This window comes from Ambystoma mexicanum, chromosome 4p (genome assembly GCF_040938575.1).
Source record: "Ambystoma mexicanum isolate Mex_15411 chromosome 4p, UKY_AmexF1_1, whole genome shotgun sequence".
NCBI lineage: Eukaryota > Metazoa > Chordata > Amphibia > Caudata > Ambystomatidae > Ambystoma > Ambystoma mexicanum.
In genome coordinates this window covers 693212870-693236325 of record NC_090927.1, presented here as the reverse complement: position 1 = coordinate 693236325, position 23456 = coordinate 693212870, and the positions used below count along the sequence as shown (strand labels likewise).

Here is a 23456-nt window from a genome sequence, read left to right as displayed (position 1 = left end):
CATGGGCACCTAGTGAGCGGGCATTGATGAGTGTAGTTTTGAGGGTGGAGGTGGGGGCCGGGGGTGGTGTGTTACCTTCGATGGGCGAAGAGTCAGTGGTTTTGTTATTGGTTTGGTGTTTGAGTGGTGCGTTGTGGAATCTTTTGTGTTGGAAATTAGTAGGTGTGGTGTTTAGTTTGGTCAATGTATTGGGTGAAGTGGTGAGTGAGGTAGCTCGTAGGGACATTTTGGTTCTAGACATGAGTCTATGGAGTCTTTCAATGCCCAGGATGGGTGAGGTTGTGTCATTAATGCAGATGGGTATGGTATGATTGTGTGTAGGCGGGTTAGGACTAAGGCACGGGATGTCTGAGGTTGCTACCCTCTTGATGGTGATGGGCGTATTGTGTGCCTGAGGAGATGGTATGGGGAAGGGGGGGGAGTGTGGGGAGGAAAGGGGTGGGGCAGGGGATGGGGAAGTGGCGTGGACAACCTAGTCTAACTAATCCATCGCCAACCTTGATGAAGTGTCCTCTGGTGCATGGTGTATTATTAGGGACTATACAAAAAGGGAACATGATGATGGTGAGGAGTGCTAGCATTATATTGGTGGGTGCTGGGTGGGTAGAGCTAGAGTTCAGTGAGCTGTCTGGGCACCTGGACTGGGAGCAGTAATCCAGTACAGGCAGGCTGTGCTCTAATGCAATCACAGCATCAGCCTGGGTAGCTAGTAGGGTGCACGGGCAGTGGGTCACCTGGAATTGATATTGGCAATCAGGCAGAGAAGCATAGGTCACTAGCAGTATGCACAGGCGATGGGGCGCCTAAGTTCGAATATAGCAGTTCAAGGCACAAAACATAACAGGGTGCACAGGCAGTGGGTCACCTAGATTTGATTTTAGCAGTTCAGGCATAAAGCATAGCAGGGTGCACAGGCAGTGGGTCACCTAGATTTGGTTTTAGCAGTTCAAGGCATAAAACATAACAGGGTGCACAGGCAATGGGTCACCTAGATTTGATTTTAGCAGTTCAGGCATAAAACATAGCAGGGTGCACAGGCAGTGGGTCACCTAGATTTGGTTTTAGCAGTTCAGGCATAAAACATAGCAGGGTGCACAGGCAATGGGTCACCTAGATTTGGTTTTAGCAGTTCAAGGCATAAAACATAACAGGGTGCACAGGCAATGGGTCACCTAGATTTGATTTTAGCAGTTCAGGCATAAAACATAGCAGGGTGCACAGGCAATGGGTCACCTAGATTTGATTTTAGCAGTTCAGGCATAAAACATAGCAGGGTGCACAGGCAATGGGTCACCTAGATTTGATTTTAGCAGTTCAGGCATAAAACATAGCAGGGTGCACAGGCAATGGGTCACCTAGATTTGATTTTAGCAGTTCAGGCATAAAACATAGCAGGGTGCACTGGCAATGGGTCACCTAGATTTGATTTTAGCAGTTCAGGCATAAAACATAACAGGGTACACAGGCAATGGGTCACTAGCAGAGTGCACAGGGGGTGGATGGGTGACCTAGAGTCGAATTAGTTAGCATACTGAGGAGTTGCATTATATAGCAAATTGGGGATTGTGCTTTGCTAGAGGAAGGGCTGTGTGTGGGAGCAAGGAGGTATAGAGTTCCAACTTTAAGTAGTCGATGATACTTATTCCAGCGCGTGCCCCAGACAGATCCTCGCCGACATCCTCTTTGTCGTTCCTTTGCCAGATCTGTGGACTCTTCATATGATCTCTGTGCTCTGTCCTGTCTCCTCCTCTCCCATTTTCGGTGGCACCCGCTGGGAAGTACTCATGGCTTCCTTCGACTCCTCTAAAGTCATCATTAATGTCTACCTTAATGGCACTGTCATGGTCCAAGGCCCTCAGGCTAATCTCCTCCTCTTTGGCAGGCACTTCCCTTGCCTCATCAATTTCCTTTAATCTCCTGCTGTCTCCTCCTCTCCCCTGTTGGCTACCTGCCCTCTCTTTCCTCCTCCACTGTCCCACCTCGGGCACCTTCTCCTCTGCAGGGCGTACCTCTGATTTGTACCCCTCCCCGGAAGTTCTTTAAGGTTGGCAACCTTCTACATCTTGCCACTCCTAACTCTCGGTTTGCTGTCAAACACTCCTCTGACATCTGCCACCTTCTGGAAGAACTTGATCTCGATGTCCTCGGTCTTACCGAGACATGGTTCACGGCCAGCTCTATTTCGAGCTTTGACACTCTCCTCCCTGATGGCTTCACGATTACAAGACCCTCTCTGCACCTAGATCCACTAGATCTTTCCTGAGTGGATTCCTGCCTCTATCATTCCAGATTGTATACAAATTGACGTTTTCACAATTGATTGCGGGAGAATTAACCTTTTCACAATTGATCGTGAAATTAAGGTCAATTAGGACATATATGCGGGGTGGAAACCCCCTGTAATCCCCATTCAATTCAAAACCCCCAGCAACCCTCTACCCAATCCCATTATATTATTTATTACCCCAAACCCACCCCACACACATATATATAAATTTAAAATAAAGGTAAAGGTCAATTGTGCAGAAGGTCAATTAGGACCACCATTATTAGGTCAATTAGGACAAAAGGACAATTGTAAAAGGTCAATTTGGGGAATACCATCATTCTCACTCAGACTTACTCCTCTTTTGAATGCCGAGTCTGCAGTCTCTCTCTCTGTCTCTGTCTCTCTCTCTCTCTCTCCCTCTCCCTCTCCCTCTCCCTCTCTCCCTCTCTCTCCCATTCTCTTACTGTTGCTACTATCTACCGGCCTCCTGGTGAAATCGCCTCATTTCTCTCTGAGTGGGTGGACCTCTCCTCCTCCTCCTGGCCTCAACCACTTAACTCCTCCTCCTTGGTCACCTTAATATCCATCTAGACTCTCCTTGTTCATCCTCTTTATTCTTCTATGACCACTGAAACTCCCTTTCCCTCCTCCCCTCTCACCCGACTCACTCTGCAGGGCACACCCTTGATGTCTTGATCTCCTCTAACCTCCCCCTCTCCATCCCTCTGACCACTCCTCTCTATTGGAGCGATCACTTCCTCCTCTCATCTCTCCCTCTCTTCCGCCCAGGCCAAGTTTACCCCAACACTGCCACCTACCTTCTCGGACATCCGGCCCATGAAGCGTGTGTCACTGGAAGCTTTCGCCGCCACCTTCTCTCCCCTCCCTTCCACCTCCGGCTCACTCACACCCTGACACAGCCCTATCTCTGCTCTACTGTTCTGATACTCTTGATGCTCTTGCCCCTGTCATGAGAATCCGGTTGAAGTCCAAAGCCAAATGCAATTCTTGGTATGACTCTGACCTAGCTGTACTTAAACGTAAGTGTAGGGCGGCTTAGGGGAAATGGAGGGCTTCTTGTTCATACTCTAAACTTTCCTGTCGCCTGCTCCAAAGGCAATACCCACTCTGTCTGCACCAAGAAGTGAGCCCACATCCAACCCTGTATCTCTGCCGCATCTAACAACTCACTCAAACTCTTTAAAATCTGCAAGGAGCTGGCCAACCCTGCTGCAGTCTCTACCTCTCCTGTCGCCTTACAGGCTCTGTTCAATGATCTTGCCTCTCACTTCATCTAAAAAAAAAACCAGGGCATACTGTCCACCCTCGCCCCCCCTCCTCTCCCTTCCCCTTCTGTGAATGCTGACCCTCCTTCAGCGTCCCCCTCCCTCTTTTCTCCCCTGACAAGGCTGCTAAACAAGTCTGATCTATGAAAGCCTCATCAAAACAAGTTCATCCCTGTTCCTCTAAAACCGTCAAGGACCACATTGATACCCTGGTCCTTGCCGATTTTTGCAACTGCTCCTTTGCCTCAGGAGCCTTCCCCTCCTCTCTGAAGCACTCTTGTGCATCCTCTTCTCAAGAAACCCACAGCTGATCCTTCTTGTCCGTCTAACTATCGCCCAATTTCCATTACTCCTTTTCTGGGCAAACTCCTAGAAAAACTGGCCCTCTCTCAGCTTAACCTTCATTCTGATTCTGTTGGCTGTCTCCACGACCATCAGTGTGGCTTTAGAGCTGCCAGAAGCACAAACTGCTCTCCTGAACATCAGTGAAGATCTGCTTTCCAACCTTGACTCTAACATTCCCTCTGTCCTCATCCTACTCAATCTCTCTTATGCCTTGACACGGTCAACCATACCATCCTGCTCAACAGTCTCTGTGACAACCTGGGTATCACTGATTAAGCTCTGGCCTGGCTGACCTCTTTCCTCTATGATCAACCCTCCCAGGTCCAACTTGGGTCCTTCCTTTCATCAATCTCCCTTTCTACCTGTCTTCACCAGGGGTCTAACCTCTCGCCCTGGCTTTTCAACCAATACCTGGCAACTCTCGCCCACTGCATTGCCATTTTCTGCTCTAATTTCCTGTGCTATGCTGATGACACTGAATTCATCTTTAGGCGTCCCTCAGCCACTTCCTCTCCTTCTATCATCTCTGATTGCCTAACTGCCATTCAGGGTTGGTGTGCCGCCACCGATCTCTGCCTGAATGCCAGCAAGACAGAGATCCTCCTCATCGGCACACCTTCACCCTCCTTTCCCCTCACTCTATGGCCAGCCTCCCTTGGCCCTCCTCCTACCCCCACCTGCGACGCCAAGAACTTCAGGGTCATCTCTGATTTCACGCTTTCCTTCTCTGCCCACATCTCTGATTCTCTCTAAATTTGACGATTGCAATGATTTCTAAATCTTCCTGCCTCTACTCTCCGCCCTTTACTCATCCAGAACAGGACTGCGGGACTTGTCCTTGGCCTCAAGTCCTGGGATCATATCTCTCCAGCCCTGAAATCTCTCCACTGGCTCCCAGTGGATGCAAGGATTAAATTCAAAACCCTCTGCATTGTCCACAAGGCTTTCTGGGGCCTTGGTCCAAAATACCTTCAGCTATCCCTCTGTAAATATCTCCCCTCTTGAGCTCTTCGCTCCTCTACCTCTAACTCCTCGGGGTCTGTCGTTTTTCAAAGAAACAAGCTCGGTGTAGATCTGTATCTGGCTGGGGCCTCCCTCTGGAACAGCCTCCCTGCCACTCTGAAACTTGAGGAGAACCATCTCTGGTTCCGGAAGCATCTAAAGACCGTCCTCTTTGCTTCTGCCTTTGCCCCTCCTCTCCCCTGCTGATCTTCTCTCTCCCGGTACTGTGCACCTGGCCTACCCTCTGTCTTCCGGGCCCAGGTATCTGCTCACCCTGCCACCCACCCTCACCGTATCCGGACAGTCCCTGCACTGGGGTCTGTATCTGTTACCATACAGTCTCCCACCCCCTTTTTGTTTTTGTCGTGCACTTTTCAGTCATACCTTGTCTGCTGCCTCAGCCCAGCACATGCCACTTGCTGGCTGCACTACCTCTGTTTTGTTGTCTTTATTATTTCTTTATTTATCTGTTTTTCTTTGCTCCACACTTTCCACTTCTCCCCCCTTCCATGCACTTTTTCCCTTTCCTTCTCCCATGCACTTGCACGTTCTCAATGTAACTGGGCCTAGTAAGATTGTTGCTTTTTGGTCTCCCTTGTTCCCCTCCCTTGCTTTGTTGCGCTATGAAACACTTGTGTATGAGCGGGATATAAATAAAATATCATATCTTGTGATGATCGTAACGGAGACAACGGAAGAAAAAAACATGCTATAACTGCAACTTGTGAAAAGTAAAATACGTGGGGCCTCATCACGGGTTCAGCGGTAGCCCCTAAATATTGCAGTAACGCTATCCACCCAATCACAAGTCTGGCAGCATTTACCCCCAGTTCTAAGCTCGGGGTAAATGCACTGGAATAATGCTGATTTTCAGTGCAATTACTGTGCGTAATACCGTCGCCGGTAATTGTGGCTTAAATTCCCTATTGGGTCCAATGGGGAATGGGGAATTACGTTTACCACTCAACCCGTGATCCGGCAGGAATACCGCCGGATGGGTGGGTGGTAACGCAAATACAGTTGGGCGGAATCCCAGTTTGGATACCGCCCAACTCATGATGAGGCCCATTGTCTGAAATGGATGCTTACTCTACTCTAAATGTTTTTGGAGGTTTTTGTGTACACTGTGAATTTGAGGTGTTTAAGAATCAGACTAAATCCCCTGAAGTGTGCCTGAAATAAACCTTTAATGAGTCTAGCAATTATTGTATAGAATTCCAGAAAGACAAATTATTTGTTATTCCTATTCTTTCTATTTAGGGTCACTGCTCAAAGTTTTACGCTTGTGGAACCAACTGATTTATTTTTTAAGAGGGCTGAACAAGAAAGCCAGCCACTCCAGAAACAAAGAGCAGGACGTTCGATTTTTTTGCTTGTTTTTTTATTTTATTTTTTAAAATATATTTTTAATTTAATTTTTTTAGGGGTAGCAATGGAGACCTCAGGGGCCGTAGGTACAACCCCCAAATGACGTCCCTGCCTCGGTCATCCATAACAAACATTAATCAGTTTGGACTGTGGATTGAGATGCAGCAACTGGAGGGTGTGCAAATATGTACATCCCATATTTCAGCAGGACATTTATTTTTTCCGATAATCCATTTTGGGGCTGCAAAAATTAAAGTGTCAGAAAAACTAAAAACAGTAGAAGAAAACCAGAAGGAAACCTCAATAGCATTCAAATAGAAAACGAGTGGGTCAGCAAGGGAAAATGCCAAAGAAGAATTGCATGCATCCCCTAAAACAAAGAATTTAAAATAATCAGTTGCCACTTTTCAATGTTTTTACACTACTTATTATGACAAAGATCCATGGGAGAGATTTCATGGTCATCTGCAGATGGGACGGCTGTTGTTATTATGATGATATTTATTGAGTGCTGACCTAGCTTTGGGAAGCAACAGAGTGCTTTATAGAGGTATACAACAATACAGATAGACAATAGAGCACTTTACAGAGGTATACAACAGTACCGATGCATACCGGAGTACTTTTCAGAGGCAACAACAGAACAGATATACAGCGGGTGTAGGATACACAGGGACAAAGAGGGAGTGGTACAGCTGAACAGGGTGGCGGTGAGGAGAGGGGCAGACAGCAAGTCAGGTGGCGCTGGGGAGACGTGATGTTCTAGTCGTTGAGGAGAGACTTCTTGAAGAGGTGGGTCTGAGTCCTTTCTGAATTGTAGGACCCTGGGGAGAGTATGAAGCTACAGGGTGGAGGATCCATAGTCTTAGGGGGGGGCAGAGAAGACTTCTCTCTTTTCTGGTCCTTTTCTTTTTGCAGCATCGGATTTCAACCTTGCGTGTCTCCTGGCTTCTGGTGGTGCGCTGTCCATCGAAGATACTGAGTTTCTCGGCGAGGTAGCTGGGTGACTTAAAGGCGACTGCCATATAGATGATGCAGCAAGACTTGAAGGTGATTCGTCCATGCAGCGGGAGCCAGTGAAGGTCAATGAAGGCCGGCTTGATGTGGTCGTATCAGCGTGGACCCTGGGTGAGGTGTGCAACTGTGTGTAGGACACTTCTCAGGAGCACAAGGGAGCACGACGAAAGGCCTTCTCACAGGGCATTTCTCCCATCCAAGCTGTTGACACATTCTAATTGTTTGCAGACCCAGAGGAGCTTTAGCTTCAGTTAAAATAGAGCAATGCAGCACGGTTGGGAATTAATGGGGATGCAGATACAGCTCTCTTCCCTCAAGCACTTTTGCACTGTTGCGACAAAAAGAAATGATCTGTACGATGTGTGCATTTTTAGCCCAGCCAGTTTTTGTGGTGTATGCTTTTGTTTAACGCTTTCCCACATTTTCTTTCATTTACAGATAAACGGATCTGTTAAGTTTACCTTCGACCCCCTTCAACTAAAAGAATTAATCACGTCCTACAAAGAGAGGTTTGGTCGAAATGATGCCTCCCTGTCGTTGGATATTCTGGCTGTGGTCACAGAATCCCTTACAGGTATGTTTCTGCAGCACTGCAAGTTTAATCATAATTTACAATCCACACACGTTGAGGTACGTTGCTTCTAAATGGTGGTGCTGAATTTAAGTTTGCTGTTGGAAAGCATGACACTCTGTTGCACTGCTCGCTTGAAACATGTTGGGCTGGCCAGATAAACAAAGTGTCTTTCATAGTAATGGCATTGGAAATCGGTCTCGAATATTTTAATAGACGAGACATTAAAATACATTGGGCCTCATCACGAGTGGGCGGTATCCCGACATATTTTCTCAATTAGCGTTACCACAACTTGGCCTGGCGCTATTAACACCGTCTCCCAAGTTGCAGTGGTGCAGTAAATCCCAATTTTTTTTTTCGAGTCCATAGTACTCAATGGGGCATTTTATTTTGGCACAATTACTAATAGCGCTGCGTTAATTGCACCAAAAAATGGGCGAAAAGGCAGCAGAGTTACCTCCAGCACAGAGGTGGGGGTGAATCCTCCAAGTCTCCACAAACTCGGGATTGGGCGGAGCTGTAATGCGGCAGTAATAGCGTTATCGCTGCATTTGTCCCGCTCTGCCCAACCCCTGATGAGGCCCAGTGGCAGGGCGAAAGGGATGTTTTCGAAAAATTATTGCAATTATAAGTTGCATTATAAAATGAGAAATACTGTCAATTTTTTGCCATTAATGAAGATTTGGGGCGAATTCATCCCTTGACCCAAGAATTCCATGAAAGAGCTGCCCTGTTTGATGGGGTTCAACAGCTGCTAAGAAAGAAGGCCATCGTTAAAGTGCCACAGGCCATCCAAAAGGCAACCTTCCATCACTTCTGACTTTAATAAAGATACTTTCAGGGAAATTCCTGACTCTTCTGGAGCCGAGTGTTGAATCATTACATTATTTAGCAACCCACCATGGAGACTCCCTAGCTTTTATCGACTTGTAAAACACTTATCTGCCAGTCCTAATCCATGGAGTTTATCATAAAAACCGGCAATTTATGGTTCAGAACATAGCCTTTCAAATCCAGGTAGTGCTTCACTCTTATTTTTATGATTGGAGGATTAAGGATCCATTGCAATCCGAATGTCCTTGTCTCTGCCGGAGAGTGCATGAAGTCCTACAGAAGCGTGAGTTCAAGATCAACTTTAAGAACTTTACCCTGGTACCGACTCAATATTTGATATTTGAAGGCATAGCCTTTCTTTCAAATTCCAGAGAATGCACCGTTTTTGCCATATGGAAACAACGCCCGTCTTCAGAAATGTCAACAGTTAGTAACTAGTTATGTTTTCAGGGGAATATGTCGGCTACTACTTGCAAAGGCTCTTCTTGGGCCTTGGCCCATTTGACGTTCTCTTGACACAGAGGTTTCAGTCTAAGGGAGTATGACTCCATGTATCTGTGGACATTTGGAGCATGTAGCTTGTTGGAGGAAGTCAGGAACCCTCAGAGTCTGAGTTCCCCCTAGATCGGGAGGCACCATTCCTGGTCATGAAGAGGCCAGGTTGAATGGTTTTGGCACAGCACTGAAACCTTTAAGACGAAATTGAAGACTTTGCTCTTCAGGTATGTTTTAGAGCTTTTCAGGTTTTGTAGTCACAACCTTCTGCCCTCTTGCTGATTTCCGTAGGTTATGTTTTTGTCTTTCGCCCATAAACCCAGAGGTCCACGGGATACATGTATAAAGTAAAATAAAGCACTGGACAACCTGCTGGCTCAAGCCCTGTCGAGCAGTCTGACAGCCGGAGCTCCTCCAATTGGAGGGCGACAGCAGCAATCTTCTGGGTCCTGCAGCATTTCAGTCATACAGTGGAAGGCCATTGTGTGTTGTTTATAACTGATAATCAAGTAGCCATGGAATGTGTCAACCGAGAGGCGGGGCACCCAAAATCGCTGCCTGAATACCCTGACAGCACAGTTGTTTACCTGGGTTGAGGAACATCTACCAGGCTTGAAGGTAGCGTATTTACTGGGCATGGAGAACAGTTTGGCAGAATGACTAAGCTGGTGGTCTCCCTCATCAGTGGGCTTGCCTTCACCTTCTGAGCTTCCTGATCATAGTGAACAAGTGAAGACTGCCTTGGATAGATCTTTTATCTTTGAAGCCAGTTCGCTCCTGTGGTTTTGTTCTATGAAATCTGGCTACACAGAGTGGATGGTGGATATTCCATCAGGTCTTTGGTCTAGTGGCTTGCTCCACCGGTTCCCTCCTTTTCCAATTCTTCAGAGTCCTCAAGAAGATCAAACTTGAGGGTGCTAGGTGGGTGTTGGTGGACTCTCTCTGTCTCTCAATGACATCAGCGAAGGCACTCAATCTTCCAGGGTAGCCCTCCCCATTACAATCACTAGCTCTTCTACAGTCGATCATCAAGGTTCTGAGGCGAACAGCATGGAAGTTCAACTGATGGAACTGCTTCAACTGAGTCTTTCCTAAATGGTGCCGGATCTCTTGCAAAGTTACTGCACTCCTCTTCCTTATACGCTCACAAACACTACTGGAAATCTTTCACATGAAAAGGTTTTTCCTTATATCACTGATGGTTATAAGTTTGGAAACAATCTACAGGGTACAAACAATCAAGCCCCCTTTAAGAAAAGGGTGCATTTCCGCAACACTTCTTATAGTTCTAGTGATGATGGGAGCACAGGATCCACCGACCCCAATAATCAACAAAGAATGGGTACAGGTAGAGGTCGAGGACAACGGTACCAGAACAAACAAAGACAAGGACGTCCATTTTTAGGACAGTGACCCAACCGAGGGGATTGGGAATCGGATACAAACCCGCAGCAGGGCGAGGACTCAATGGTATCGAGCTATGTTCTAAGCAGAAAAGAAGAGTTAGTTCTCAATAAAGGCTTACATTTTGTCACCACTAAATACCATGATCCTTTTGAGTTTAGATTTGAATTCCACAGTTTCTTGTGTAAGGTCCATTTGAATGAGTTCTTTCAGAATGACAATGTGTATGAGAATCTCAATCGCACTGGGCTGAGAAACAAATCTACTTTTAACGCACCAACTCAGAGTCATACTCCTGAGTCTCGAGTTTTTGAAAAACAGGTCCTCAAAGAAGTGCACAAATTGGAACAACAAGACATCTCTCATCATTCCAACTTTGGTAGTGCTCAACGGGATTTGGTTTCAAAATTAGCCAGAGTACAAGATGTAATAGTGAGGCAAGCCGACGCCATTGTGCTACTCAATCGTGACGATTACGTGGGGGAATGCCTACGTTTATTGAACGATGGTAGAAGTTATCGTCCCATACCTTCTGATCCATCAGGTACATTGATGGATATTATAGAAACTAAAGTACAGAGGGCATACGAGGCAGAAATGATTAGTAAACAGGAATGTGACTACCTCATCAGAAAACAAGGGTGAGTACTGGTATTTTATACTCTACCCAAAGTGCACAAACGCCTTACCAATACTCCCGGTAGACCCATTGTATCCGGAGTTCACTCCATCCTAGAACCCTTATCAAAATTTGTTGATTATTATTTAAGACCATTTGTTCTTAAAATGAGCAGTTATCTCAGAGACACATCAGATGCTATTAACAAAATTGAGAATTTGCCTTTCACCCCAGGGCAGTTTTTTTCTGATTAGCCTTGATATACAAGCTTTGTATACAGTCATTCCTCAAAAGGCCACCCTGGAAGTGATAGAGGAAACCCTAGGAGATAGAGAAGATGGACACCCCGTGAACAATGCCTTTATCATGTGGTGTAAAGAGTTTTCTTTAACTCTGAACTTTTTACAGTTCCAAGGAGCCTTTTTTGAACAGATTGAAGGCACGGCCATGGGTGCTGCCATGGCACCGAATCTTGCCAATTTGTATGTAGAATACTTTGAGAAATTGATACTTTATCCCAGTACCAATCCTTTCAGAAAACATCTATCGAAATGGCTATGGTACATAGATGACATCTTTATATTATGGGAAGGTACAGCCACAGAGGCAGAACCTTTTGTGGAATGGCTGAATGTACAGAATCCGTTCTTAAAATTTACTAACTAGATCAATGCACAGGAGATCAGTTTCCTAGATATCACCATCGTTCATCATGGTGGTTGTCTCAAAGTGAAACCCTGCAACAAAAGAACTGACAAAAATGTTCTTCTTAATTTCTCTAGCCATCATGCTAATCACATCAAAGCCAATGTACCTTTCGGGCAATTTTTGAGGCTTAAGAGAAATAGTAGTTTACAGCAGGATTACAAGGAGAGTGCTGCTTTTCTGTCCAAAAAACTGTGTAACCAGGGCTATCCAGCCAAATTGGTAAAGACGTCTTTTAAAAGAGCTTATAATAACAACCGAGAGGCATTACTAGAAAAAAGACAAAGAGACGACAAGGACAATCGTATTGTATTTGTTAACACCTTTTCGAATTTGTCATATAAAATCAAAGGCATCCTTAACAAAACGTGGAGAAAAGTGTATAATGATAAATTTACCCCTCGGGCTTTTAAGAAAAGCCAGAATATTAGAGAGATGCTTATCAGGAATGACATATCAATTAAACAACTGACAGAAACCAGACAAACTACATTGCGGGGACTCCCGCCTGTAAAGGGACATTTTCCCTGTGGAAAATGCGTGATGTGTGCCACGACTAAAGAAACCAAACAGATTATATTGAATCCAACTACATAGTGGATACTGAATGATATGACCAATTGCAACACAGAAAATGTTGTTTATTTAATCACGTGTCCTTGTGGACTACAATATGTAGGAAAAACAAATAGGAAATGTCGCACACGGATGATAGAGCATTGTAGTTGCATAAAAAAAAGTACTAGTGGCACCTATGGTTAAACATTTTGTTCAAATGAAACATTCTCACGAGGATTTCAGATGGTGATCCTGAAGAAGATTTGTGGTAAAAATAAGTCAGAAATAGATTGTAAACTTATACTATTTGAACAGAAAATGATTTATAGATGTCAAAGTCATATCATTGGCCTCAATGAGGAAATAGACTGGCAACACACGCAGAAATAAGGTGGCAAATGTGGGATATGCAATAATGTGCTCTTTAAGTCTAATCTGATGTCTCGCTCAATAATTTTTAGCCTCTTGGAACCAATTTGGTAATATGAAGGCATAGATTGTTCAGTAAATCTCAGCAGAAATTGTGTCTCTAAATGAAAAAATGTATTTGATGTCTGAAAAGATTTTGTTCCTTTTTTGGACCAATATGTATCATCAACTGATTATGTACTGTACTGCAAGATATTTTATGCGGTTTTATTTATTTGTTTAGAAAAATCATGTATAGAAATAGTTAAAGAACTGTTTAAGGGAGGTCGTTCATGGTCATTGGAACAACACGTGTCACCCAAATATTTTATGTGGTTTCATTGTCTAGAATAGTTATGTTGGAAATGGCTAGTTCGGTTCTCCAACATGGAATCCAGTGCCGACTCTATTTTGAGTCCCTGCCCCTGTATGGTTGTTCTGCACATGATATAGTCCTTTTTCCATGTCCTCGCTCCCGCCAGGGCCGTGAATTAGGGTGTCATACTATCCTTTTACAATCCGCTTTAATATTTGTAATTTTACCTGTGGGCTACTATCCTACGAGGGATATATTGAGCACGAAATTTTCCATTCTGGCATTATTGTTCCGTATATGTTAGTCGTGTTTGCATGACTATGCCCCCGAATCGGCCGTGAATTAAGATCTTTCCATTATCCGCTTCAATAACTTTAATAGTTTGCACGTGGGTAACCATCTCTTGAGGGATACAATGGGCACGAAATAGTGATGGTTGCCATGATGTTTTTCACGAGTGCATTTGCGGCCGTGCAATCCGCTTTCTACTTCTATGAAGAAGACAATGTCAGTCCGTTGTTTATGTTGATCCCAATAGGGACGGCTTTGAATCTCCCACGCTTAGTACGAGCAGGACGCTGGGAGTAATATCGCGGGACGGATCTGGTCAATGCATTGGAGTATCGGAGCGTTTACATATTGGAAGTTCTATCCATTTACAAGGTAATTTCTAGATATATGCAGAATATTAGGATGCTAGATGACTAATAACTAGATGGTTTAACATTCTGAATTGTGGCGTTTTACTTCTACCGTCATTATTTTAAGGTTGCCCACTTTGAAAGCACATTGGCAACGCAAGGAGAGAATAATAATTAGGACCGTGGAAGGGACTACGATCGGTTACCTGGCGGGTGTACATCCACTGCAGAGGAGGTATGATATGATATGATATGGCATTTGTAACGCGCCTATACACAAGTGTTTCAAGGCGCGACGAGGCAGGGAGGGGGGGGATCAAGGGGAAGACAGACAACGATCCTACTAGGCCAGGTGTCATTCAGACCGCGCAAGTGCAGGGGTAGGGGGAAGGGAAAAGTGCAAGTGCAAGGGGAAGGGGAGGGGGAAGTGCAGTACAAGTAAGTAGAATAAGTAAGTAAATTGGGCCAGCTGGTGGCAAGTGCAAGGTAAGTGCAGACAAGTGCTGGGAAAGGGGGGGCTGTAGGGATACAGAGACAGTCCCTCAGTGCAGGGGTTGCCAGGGAGGCAGTGCAAGAGGAGAGTGGCTGGGACCAGGACCGAGGTCGGTGAGAGTGGCCCAGTTGCAGATTCGGTGCAGATTCAGTCGAGACTTTAGCAGGGGAGAGGGAGGGAGAAAGCAGAAGCAAAGAGGAAGGTTTTGAGGTGCTTCCGGAACCAGAGATGGTTCTCCTCAAGTTTCAGGGAGGCAGGAAGGCTGATCCAGAGGGAGGCCCCTGCCACAGCGAGAGATCGACCCCCGACTCGTTGCTTCAAGAAGCGGCTGACCCTGAGGGAGTTGGAAATGGATGAGCGAAGGGCTCGGGAAGGAAGATATTTAGGAAGAGCGAGTTGAAGGTATTTAGGCCCCAGGCCCCAGAAGGCCTTGTGGACAACGCAGAGGGTTTTGAACTTGATCCTCGCAGCCACTGGGAGCCAGTGTAGAGATTTCAGTCCTGGAGAGATACGGTCCCTGGGCTTGAGGCCAAGGACAAGTCTCGCAGTTCTGTTCTGGATGAGTTGCAGGGGGCGGAGAGTGGAGGCAGGCAGATTAAGATAGAGGCTGTTACAGTAGTCCAGCTTCGAGAGAACCAGGGCTCGGGAGACAGTGAGCTTCTGGGAGAAGGAGAGGAAGGGAAGAATACCTCTAAGGAGGTGCAGCTGGTAGTATGACTTCTTAGAGACGTCAGATATATGAGGAGAGAAGGAGAGTGTGGAGTCAAAGATGACCCTGAGGTTTTTTGCCTTGCAGGTAGGAGCAGGAGGAGGGCCAAGCGAGGATGGCCAGAGAGCTACAGGGAAGGAGGGAGTGGGTGTGCCGATGAGTAGAATCTCAGTCTTACTAGCATTAAGGCAGAGGTCATAGGCGGCACACCATTCCTGGATGGCAGACAGACAGTCAGAGATGAGGGAAGGAAAGGAGGAGGTCGAGGGTAGCCTGAAAATGAGCTGGGTGTCGTCCGGATAGCACTGAAAGTAGGGGCAGAGAGCGGCGATGCGGTGGGCAAGGAGTGCCAGATACTGGTTGAACAGCCAGGGAGAGAGATTAGAACACCACAGGTGGAGAAAAAGATGTCGGAGAGGAAGGACCCAAGTTGGACCTGGGAGGGTCGATTGGAAAGGAAAGAGGTCAGCCACGCCAGAGCCTGACCAGTGATACCCAGGTCATCACGGAGATGGTTGAGCAGGATGGCATGGTTGACAGTGTCAAAGGCAGAAGAGAGATCAAGCAGAATGAGAACACACAGAGTGTTGGAGTCGAGGTTCAAGAGCAGGTCCTCACGGATGTTCAGGAGAGCAGTTTCCGTGCTTCTGGCCGCTCTGAAGCCAGATTGATGGTCATGGAGACTACCAACAGTTTCAGCATGGAGGTTAAGCTGGGAGATGGCCAGTTTCTCCAGGAGCTTGCCCAGGAAGGGAGCGATGGAGATTGGGCGATAGTTAGCCGGGCAGTAGGGGTCGGAGGAGGGTTTCTTAAGAAGAGGGTGCACAAGGGAGTGCTTGAGGGGGGATGGGAAGACTCCAGAGGTGAAGGAGTGGTTGCAAAAGTCAGCCAGGGTAGAAGCCAGGGAGTCGATGTGGTCCTTGATAGTTTTGGAGGAACAGGGGTGAACCTGTTTAGACGAGACTTTCATAGATCGGACTTGTCTGGAAACCTCGTCAGCAGAAAAAAGTGGAAAGGCAGAGAAGGAGGGAGGAGGGGTGGCTGCAGAAGGGCCAGAGGAAGAGTCGGGAAGGGAGGGAGGTGATAGGAGGAGAGTGAGGACAGGATGTCCTGAGTTTTTGAGATGAAGTGAGAGGCCAGTGCAGTGCAGAGGGACTGGGAGGGGACAGGAGAGGTAGAGACTGCAGCAGGGTTGGCAAGCTCCTTGCAGATTTTAAAGAGTTCAGCCGAGTTGTTGGATGCCACAGAGATGCGGGCTTGGATAAGGGCTCTTTTTGGTGAGAACGAAGAGACGGTATTGCCTTTGGAGCAGGCGGCAGGCCAGTTTATCAGAGGATGAACGTGAAGCACGCCATTTCCTCTCAGCCACCCTGCACTTGCGTTTTAGGGTGACGAGAGCCGAGTCCTACCAGGAGTTACATTTGGCTTTGGGCTTCAGGCGGATTCTCATGACAGGGGCAAGGATATCAAGAGTATCAGATATAGCAGAGTGGAGAGGGCTGTGTCAGGGTGGGAGTCAGCCGAAGGGGGTGGGGGGGCGAGAAGGTGGCAGCGAAAGCCTCAACTGACACGCGCTTCATGGGTCGGATGACCGAGAAGGTGGGTGGCAATGATGAGGGTGGCTTTGCCTGTGGGGTAGGGAGGGTGAGGTGGGAGGTTAGGAGAAAGTGATCACTCCAGGAGAGAGGAGTGGAGAGAGGGACAGAGAGGGGAAGGTCAGAAGAGATCAGAGCATCAAGAGTGTGCCCTGCAGAATGAGTAGGCCCAGACAGGAGAATAGAGAGTGAGAGAGAGTCGCAGAGGTCACGAAAGAGTCCAGTGGGGGGACAGGAGGCATCAAGGTGGATGTTGAAGTCACCAAGAAAGAGGAGTTGAGTGGTTGAGGACAGGAGTGAGGAGGAGAGGTCAGCCCACTCAGAGAGGAAGGAGGAAATTTGACCAGGTGGCCGATGGATAGTAGCCACAGTAAGGGAATGGCTAGGAGAGAGAAAGAGTCGGCAGACAAGACATTCAAAATCTTTTAAGTGGTGGTTGTGTTTAACACACCCCTATGTTTTGTGTGTTCCTCTGCAGCAGTGACCAGGATCTGGGTTATTAAAGAACCATTAAGAAACATTTCAAGGACTTGATTATAAAAGTCTGAGGTTACTCGACTGCATATTTGCAGACCAGCACTACGAACATCCTACTTAGGAGGTATGTAGTTGTTTTTTGTAACATTTGGGAGACATGGTTGACAGCAACCATTGGACCTCTACCAGTACATTGCATTTAAGCAGCAAGGGTACTGGTGTCTAGCTATTAATGTGGAGCTATTTCTGACTTACATGTTTGGATGGTGTTGATGTGTAGTGATACCACCCCCCCCCCTTTCTTTATTTGTTGGCTTTAAGAGCACTATTTTGAAATCTCTTTGTGTGACCCTGGATTACATGGTGGAGAATAAGAATAATAAAGTTCTTCCCCTGAAGAAAGTTCATGCAGTCAGCGCAATGAGGAACTGAAACATGTCGGGATCGCTTTACCTGAGCTAATAACACTCAGTGTGTTGAAGAAGTGTGAAATCATTTTTTGTATGTTTTTGTACTGTGTGTTATGGGAATATATATATGTGTGTGTAACTAGTGATTTGTACTGTATTTACATCTACCTTGTGTTGAGTCATTTTTAAGAAAAATCCGTTTTAAGAGTTGTTTTAAAAGGATTGTTGTGATATACTTTATTAAAATAAACTGTTTTGATACTGTGGAAAATTATTAGGTACTAAGTCTATTTTTTCAAGACCAATTGTACAGGCAGGGACTTTCACACCATACTGGATGTATAGATCAGCATTGTTTTTAGAAATGTAATTTCTGTCTCCTTTATATGATTAAAAAAAAAGGAAATCTTTAGCAGCCTGGTGCTCATCCAGCAATTCATGTTAGGTTTCAGTGAATAACTATAAGATCCCAAATTTTATTTGAAGTGTGTTTGGGCTGACAATGTCCACCCTCCAATGTCAGTGGGCAGCTGTCTGGGGGTTATTGGAACCAGTTTCAGCACTCCAGGAAATGTAGCCCTTCATTCACCATTTGTTCAAAACTTTCAAGATCCAGCAGCATTAGAAGGGACCAGTACTGCCCTTTTGGCATCTCCTCCTGGTTCTCAAGGAGCTCCAAGTACCACCCCTTGAGCCTAAGAGTGAGGTAGATATTGGAGTCATGTCATGGAAGATGCCTTTTCTCGTGGCATCACATGGTCGGGTGCACTGGATAGTTGCATGCCTTACTAATGACTGATTTTTTTTATTTTGCTTGGCCCCAATTATAGTTGGCCTCAGAACCAGTCCATCTTTTCTCAAGGCATCTATTGCAACTTTTAATTGGTGGATTCAAGCCATGATTGAGACATGTTAAATAGAGGGCAATAGCTCTCTTACATCCAACAGATGGATGTCAACTTTCTGGGCTGAGGCCCAGGAATTTTCCATAAAGGACGTTTGCAATTCTGCTATCTGGGTTTCATTAATCCCATTTATGATGCCCTACATATTTGTGATGGGAGCATCCCTGCCTTTCGACTTTCATTCAGGATCCTTCAGTCCAGTGCATGCTGAATTCTCTGGAATTCCAATAAATTAAACTAGTGAGCAGTGTTTAGTTATCAGTTTCCAACACGGCTAGGTTTATGCTGCTTGGGAAACCAACAAATAGTAAGGAGTGTGATGAGGAAGTGGGGCTGGAGGTTATGACCTATTCTCCAGCATGGGATCCGTCATGGATTCACATGCTCATGAATATTCCCTGTCAGGCTGTGAATCCTCATTAAAAGGAAATGTGTTCACTTTCACTTAAAAACTGTATTTCTCCTCTAAACCAGTCACTGTCCTCTGGGTCATACTGCCCCCATCCAATGACAGTCCTCCTCTGGCAGCCATCTTCAGATTTTTACTGCACGCTTCAGTATTGGGAGTCCTCGAGTTCGCTCTTTGGGCTATTTGTACGTGTTTTTGATGGAAAAAGGTTCAATTCTTAGTTCAAAGAAGCCTGTGTGTTCTTTTCTGCATCTGCTCACAGCGGGGACCCATTGTCGGTGAAGTTCCGTGTCCCTCAAGGGTGAAAATCATCAATGATTCTACAAGGCCTTTTGGCCTACTTCGCGTCCTCCGACCATGATGGAGGAGAAGGAGGGAAGGTCTCTCTTCAGGCCCTGCACCAAATGCGGGGTATGGAATGTGTTTGTGGTGGACAAGCGACTGCAATGCCTCTACTGCCTGCACTCGTACCACAAGGAGGTAGAATGTGAGATGAACAAGTTACTTAGCCTTGGTAACGTTCTTTTGACTGGATATTCCTCCACGTATTCCTCATCTTATGATATTTCCATATCCAGCTTCAGCTGCTTCAGAATTCTTTTCCAGCCGAGGGCACGGAGTGTCGACTCGATGTCCCTCGGAGGCCTCCGTCTTGATGTGGACATCATCGATGGTATAACGCACCCGCAAAGACCGTTGGTTTCAGTTCCGTTTTTAACATGTATAGGATATCCTACACCCAACAGTTACTCCTGTTCAAAGAGCGGAGACTGTCATCACATGGAAAATTCTACTGCGGGGCAGGTTGGGAAGGGCGATGAGGAATACGTGGGAAGAACATCCAGTCGAAAGAACGTTACTTGTTCTATGAATGGATTGTGCCTCCCACATATTCCGCATTTTATGATAAACTCACAAATCAGTCTATGTATTCCTGGAGGAGGTAATCAGAATTTTCAGACTCATGATAATTTAGGAGTCTGTGTGCACAGAATATAGGACTGCCTTTCCAAATAAACCTTCCCGGCTTGAGGAAGAGTCCATATTTATAGTGTTTGGTAAAATTTATTACGGATGACAATGTGGCTGCCGCACAAATATCTTGAATTGGGACTCCCCTATGAAATGCAGAGGAGGTAGCCATGCCCCTGGTTGAATGAGCTCTAAGATCTTCCGCAGGATCCTTTCCCCCTAGTCTGTAGCAATCAGATATTCCTAAAATGATCCATCTTGATAAAGTCTGTTTAGAAATTGCCTTACCCAACTGTGGCCCTTATAGCCTACAAAAAGTTGGTCATCATATCTTAGTTTCTACATCCTAGAGATGTAGAAAATCAGTGCCCGCCTTGTATCAAGTCTGTGTAACCTCTCCTCTTCCTTTCCAGGATGAGGAGGAGGATCAAATGATGGTAAATGGAACTCAGACACAATCCTAGGTAAGAAAGTAGGTTTAACCTTAAGGACCACCTTGTCCTTATAGAAGATTGTCTAAGGAGGATTGCAGAACAAGGCCTGAACTTCACTCAGTCTTCAGCTGATGTGATGGCCACTAAAAGGATGGTCTTTAAAGTTAATAACCTTAAAGGACAGGAATGGCTAGGCTCAAAAGGAGCACACATTAGAAATTTCAACACCAAGTTGAGGTCCCAAATTGGGACTTGAAATGGGACCGGAGGAAATGTATTTGTCAGTCCTTTTAAGAATTATATCACAAGTGGGATCTTGAAGAAAGATACCTCTTCATACAGCGCTTAAAAATAGAGAACGCTGCCAAATACCCCTTAATTGTACCAGCCTGGAGCCCCAGATTGGCCAGGTGTAATAAGAATAACACCATAGGTATACTGCATGTAAAAGGATCCTCATTCTTATCCCTGCACCAGCTGCAGAAAGTGTTCCAATGGCAGCAGTACAAGGATTTTGTTGCTGGCCTTCTGGCCAAAAGCAAAATCTCCATCACGTCATCTGGGAGGTTCCAATCCTTGTATCTCAATCTCAGAAACCATGCTTGAAGGTTGAGTGTCTTGACCTCTGGATGGAGAACCCAACCCTCCTCTCTATCTCTCTCTCTCTCTAGAGAGAGCAGGTCATATCTATGTGGAAGACGTATTGGAGGGCAGATGGACAAGTCCAGAAGGTCTAGGTACCACCTCCTCCTGGCCCAATCCAGTGCAATTGGGATCATGGATTTCCTGAACCTCCTCAAACTCCTGATGACTTGAGGAATGATGGATACTGAAGGAAACACGTAGAGGTGTGGAAACTCCCAGTCCACTATGAACGCGTCCCCTAGAGCTCCTCTTAGGTGAAATTCCCCTGAGCAGTACCGGTCGCACTTCCAGTTGGCACTGGTTGTGAACAGATCAACTTGAGGGGTTCCCCAAAGGGTAAAGATCTCTCGAAGGACTTCCTGAGCTAGTTCCAATTCCTGGGAGACTGTGCTCTGCCTGCTCAGAGCGTCCGCCAACGTATTCTCCACTCCGGCTATGTGAACTGGTGATAGGGAGATTACTTCTTGAATTGCCCAGTATCAGAGCTGCATTGCCTCTCTGCACAGTGGTAGTGACCCTTCACCTCCTCTCTTGTCGAGGTAGTACATGGCCACTATGTTGTTGGTCATTATCAGGAGGACATTCTTTTCCCGCACAGAGGGCAGAAAGGCCTTCAGCGCTTGTCTGAGAACCCTCAGCTCCAAAAGGTTGATATGTAATTTGGACTGCGATTGAGACCAAAGACCAGTGATTGTCAGATCTTCGGTATGTGCTCCCCACCCTGTGAGTGAGGTGTCTGTTACTTCCTTCATCTCCACCATGGCTGTCAGAAAGGTTCTCCGTTCAGAATGTTGTCCTCGCAGGCCCACCACAGTCGATTATGTGCGACCATGCTTGGAACCTGAAGCAGATCTGACATTATGCCTGAGAATTGAGACAATTGAGTCCTGAGGGCCCACTGGAGAGATCACATTCTCAGGTGCACCTCTGGCACCAGAAAAATGCAGGATGCCATGAGGCCGAGCAACCTCAGAAAGTCAAAGGCCAGGAGACGCTGGGCACTTTGGAATTTGGTAACCATCTGCAGAATGTCTTGATCCATCACTACTGGTGGCAAGGCTTTTCCCAGGGATGCATCTAGGACTGCTCCAATGCATTGGAGTTTTAGAAATGGTATTATGTGGGACTTCTTGAAGTTGAGGGAGAAGCCTAGTACGTGGAGAGAATGAACGGTATAGCTGAGATGTTCCAGGGCCTGTTTGGGGGAACTGGCCCTGATCAGCCAATCATCCAGGTAGGGGTAAATGTAAATCCCTCCCCTCCTGACACTTGCTGCCACCACCGCCATCAACTTGGTGAAAACCCTCGGGCGGAGGTCAGCCCAAATGGCAGAACTCGAAACTGACAATGAGAACCGTTAACAGCAAACCTCGGGTACTGTCTGTGCTTGTGATGGATTGGCACATGAAAGTAAGCATCCCGAAGGTCCAATTATACCATCCAGTCCTGAAACTGGAGGATCTGAGAAAGGGTAACCATCTCGAACTTGTCCTTCCTGAGGAATTTGTTTGAGTCTCTTAAGTCCAAAATGGGTCTCAATCCTCCATCCTTTTTGGGAATTAGGACGTACAGAGAGTACCAACCTTTGTTCCTGTCCGCTACAGGTACTGGTTTTATAGCACCTTTCTTTAGCAGGTTCAAGATTTCCTGCATAAGGAGTGGATCTGGAACTTTGGAAGAGCTGTACCCCAGTGGATGAGTCTGAGGCATTTTTAGAAAGGGAAGGCAGTAACACTGGACAACTGCTTCTAATGCCCATGCATCTGAAGTAATGCCTCGCTATTCTTTCAAATGCAGTGAGAGTCTGCCTCGCACCGGGGTCTTCTGAACAAAGGCCCCAGAGATGTTTTGAGGTGGCTGGAGCAGTGGCTGAAGGTAAAGCAGCTGCTGCCTGGGCGGTCTTAGTACTTCTTCCCCGTCCATCATGGGGGAATCTTTTTTGACCCCTTTGATTGGACAGTCCTCTCCCCCTTCCAAATGAGAAGTAAAAGCGTAAGGACCTACTCCTACAAGGAGTGCCAGTGGGCCAGTTTTGTGGCTGCCTAATAGCAGCACCAAGGAATTTTGCTGCTGCTTTGGAGGTCTGCCGTTTCTCCAGGCTCTTGTCAGTCTTGCTACCAAATAAATGTGTGCCGTCAAAGGGCATGTTAAGAAGTCTGGATTGCACATCTGGAGCAAAACCGGACTTTCTTAACCAGGCAAATCTGCACATTACTGTAATAGCCGCCATTGACCTGCTGATACTGTCAGCAGTGTCGAGACCTGTCTGAAGGAATTCGCACATTGCGTCCTTCCCATCCTTGACTGATTTTAAAAATCTGTCTCTTTCGCCCCCTTCTGGCATATGCTCAGCCGCCATTGCTATACATTCCCAAATAGTCTAAGTGAACCTAGCCAATGTGCATGTAGCACTCACTGACTTTAGGGCCATACTCCCCGCAGAGAAAATTTTCTTGGCCAAAGCGTTGTAACGCTTGTCATCTCTGTCTGGGGGAATAGTCGGGTATGCATTTTGTTTTGAGGTGGATGTGGCAGCCTGTACCACCAATCTTTCAGGAGTGGGATG

The 23456-nt window shown here is 46.3% G+C and overlaps 1 protein-coding gene across 1 annotated transcript in view; it reads left to right on the top strand.

Annotated features, from left to right (window-relative positions):
- LOC138453423 (CD109 antigen-like) overlaps window positions 1-23456 on the top strand; it is a 1481241-nt gene that overhangs the window by 408843 nt on the left and 1048942 nt on the right. The window contains exon 9 of the mRNA XM_069606256.1: window positions 7726-7861. Within this exon, the coding sequence (XP_069462357.1) occupies window positions 7726-7861 (136 nt within the window). The remainder of the gene's footprint in view (window positions 1-7725; window positions 7862-23456) is intronic.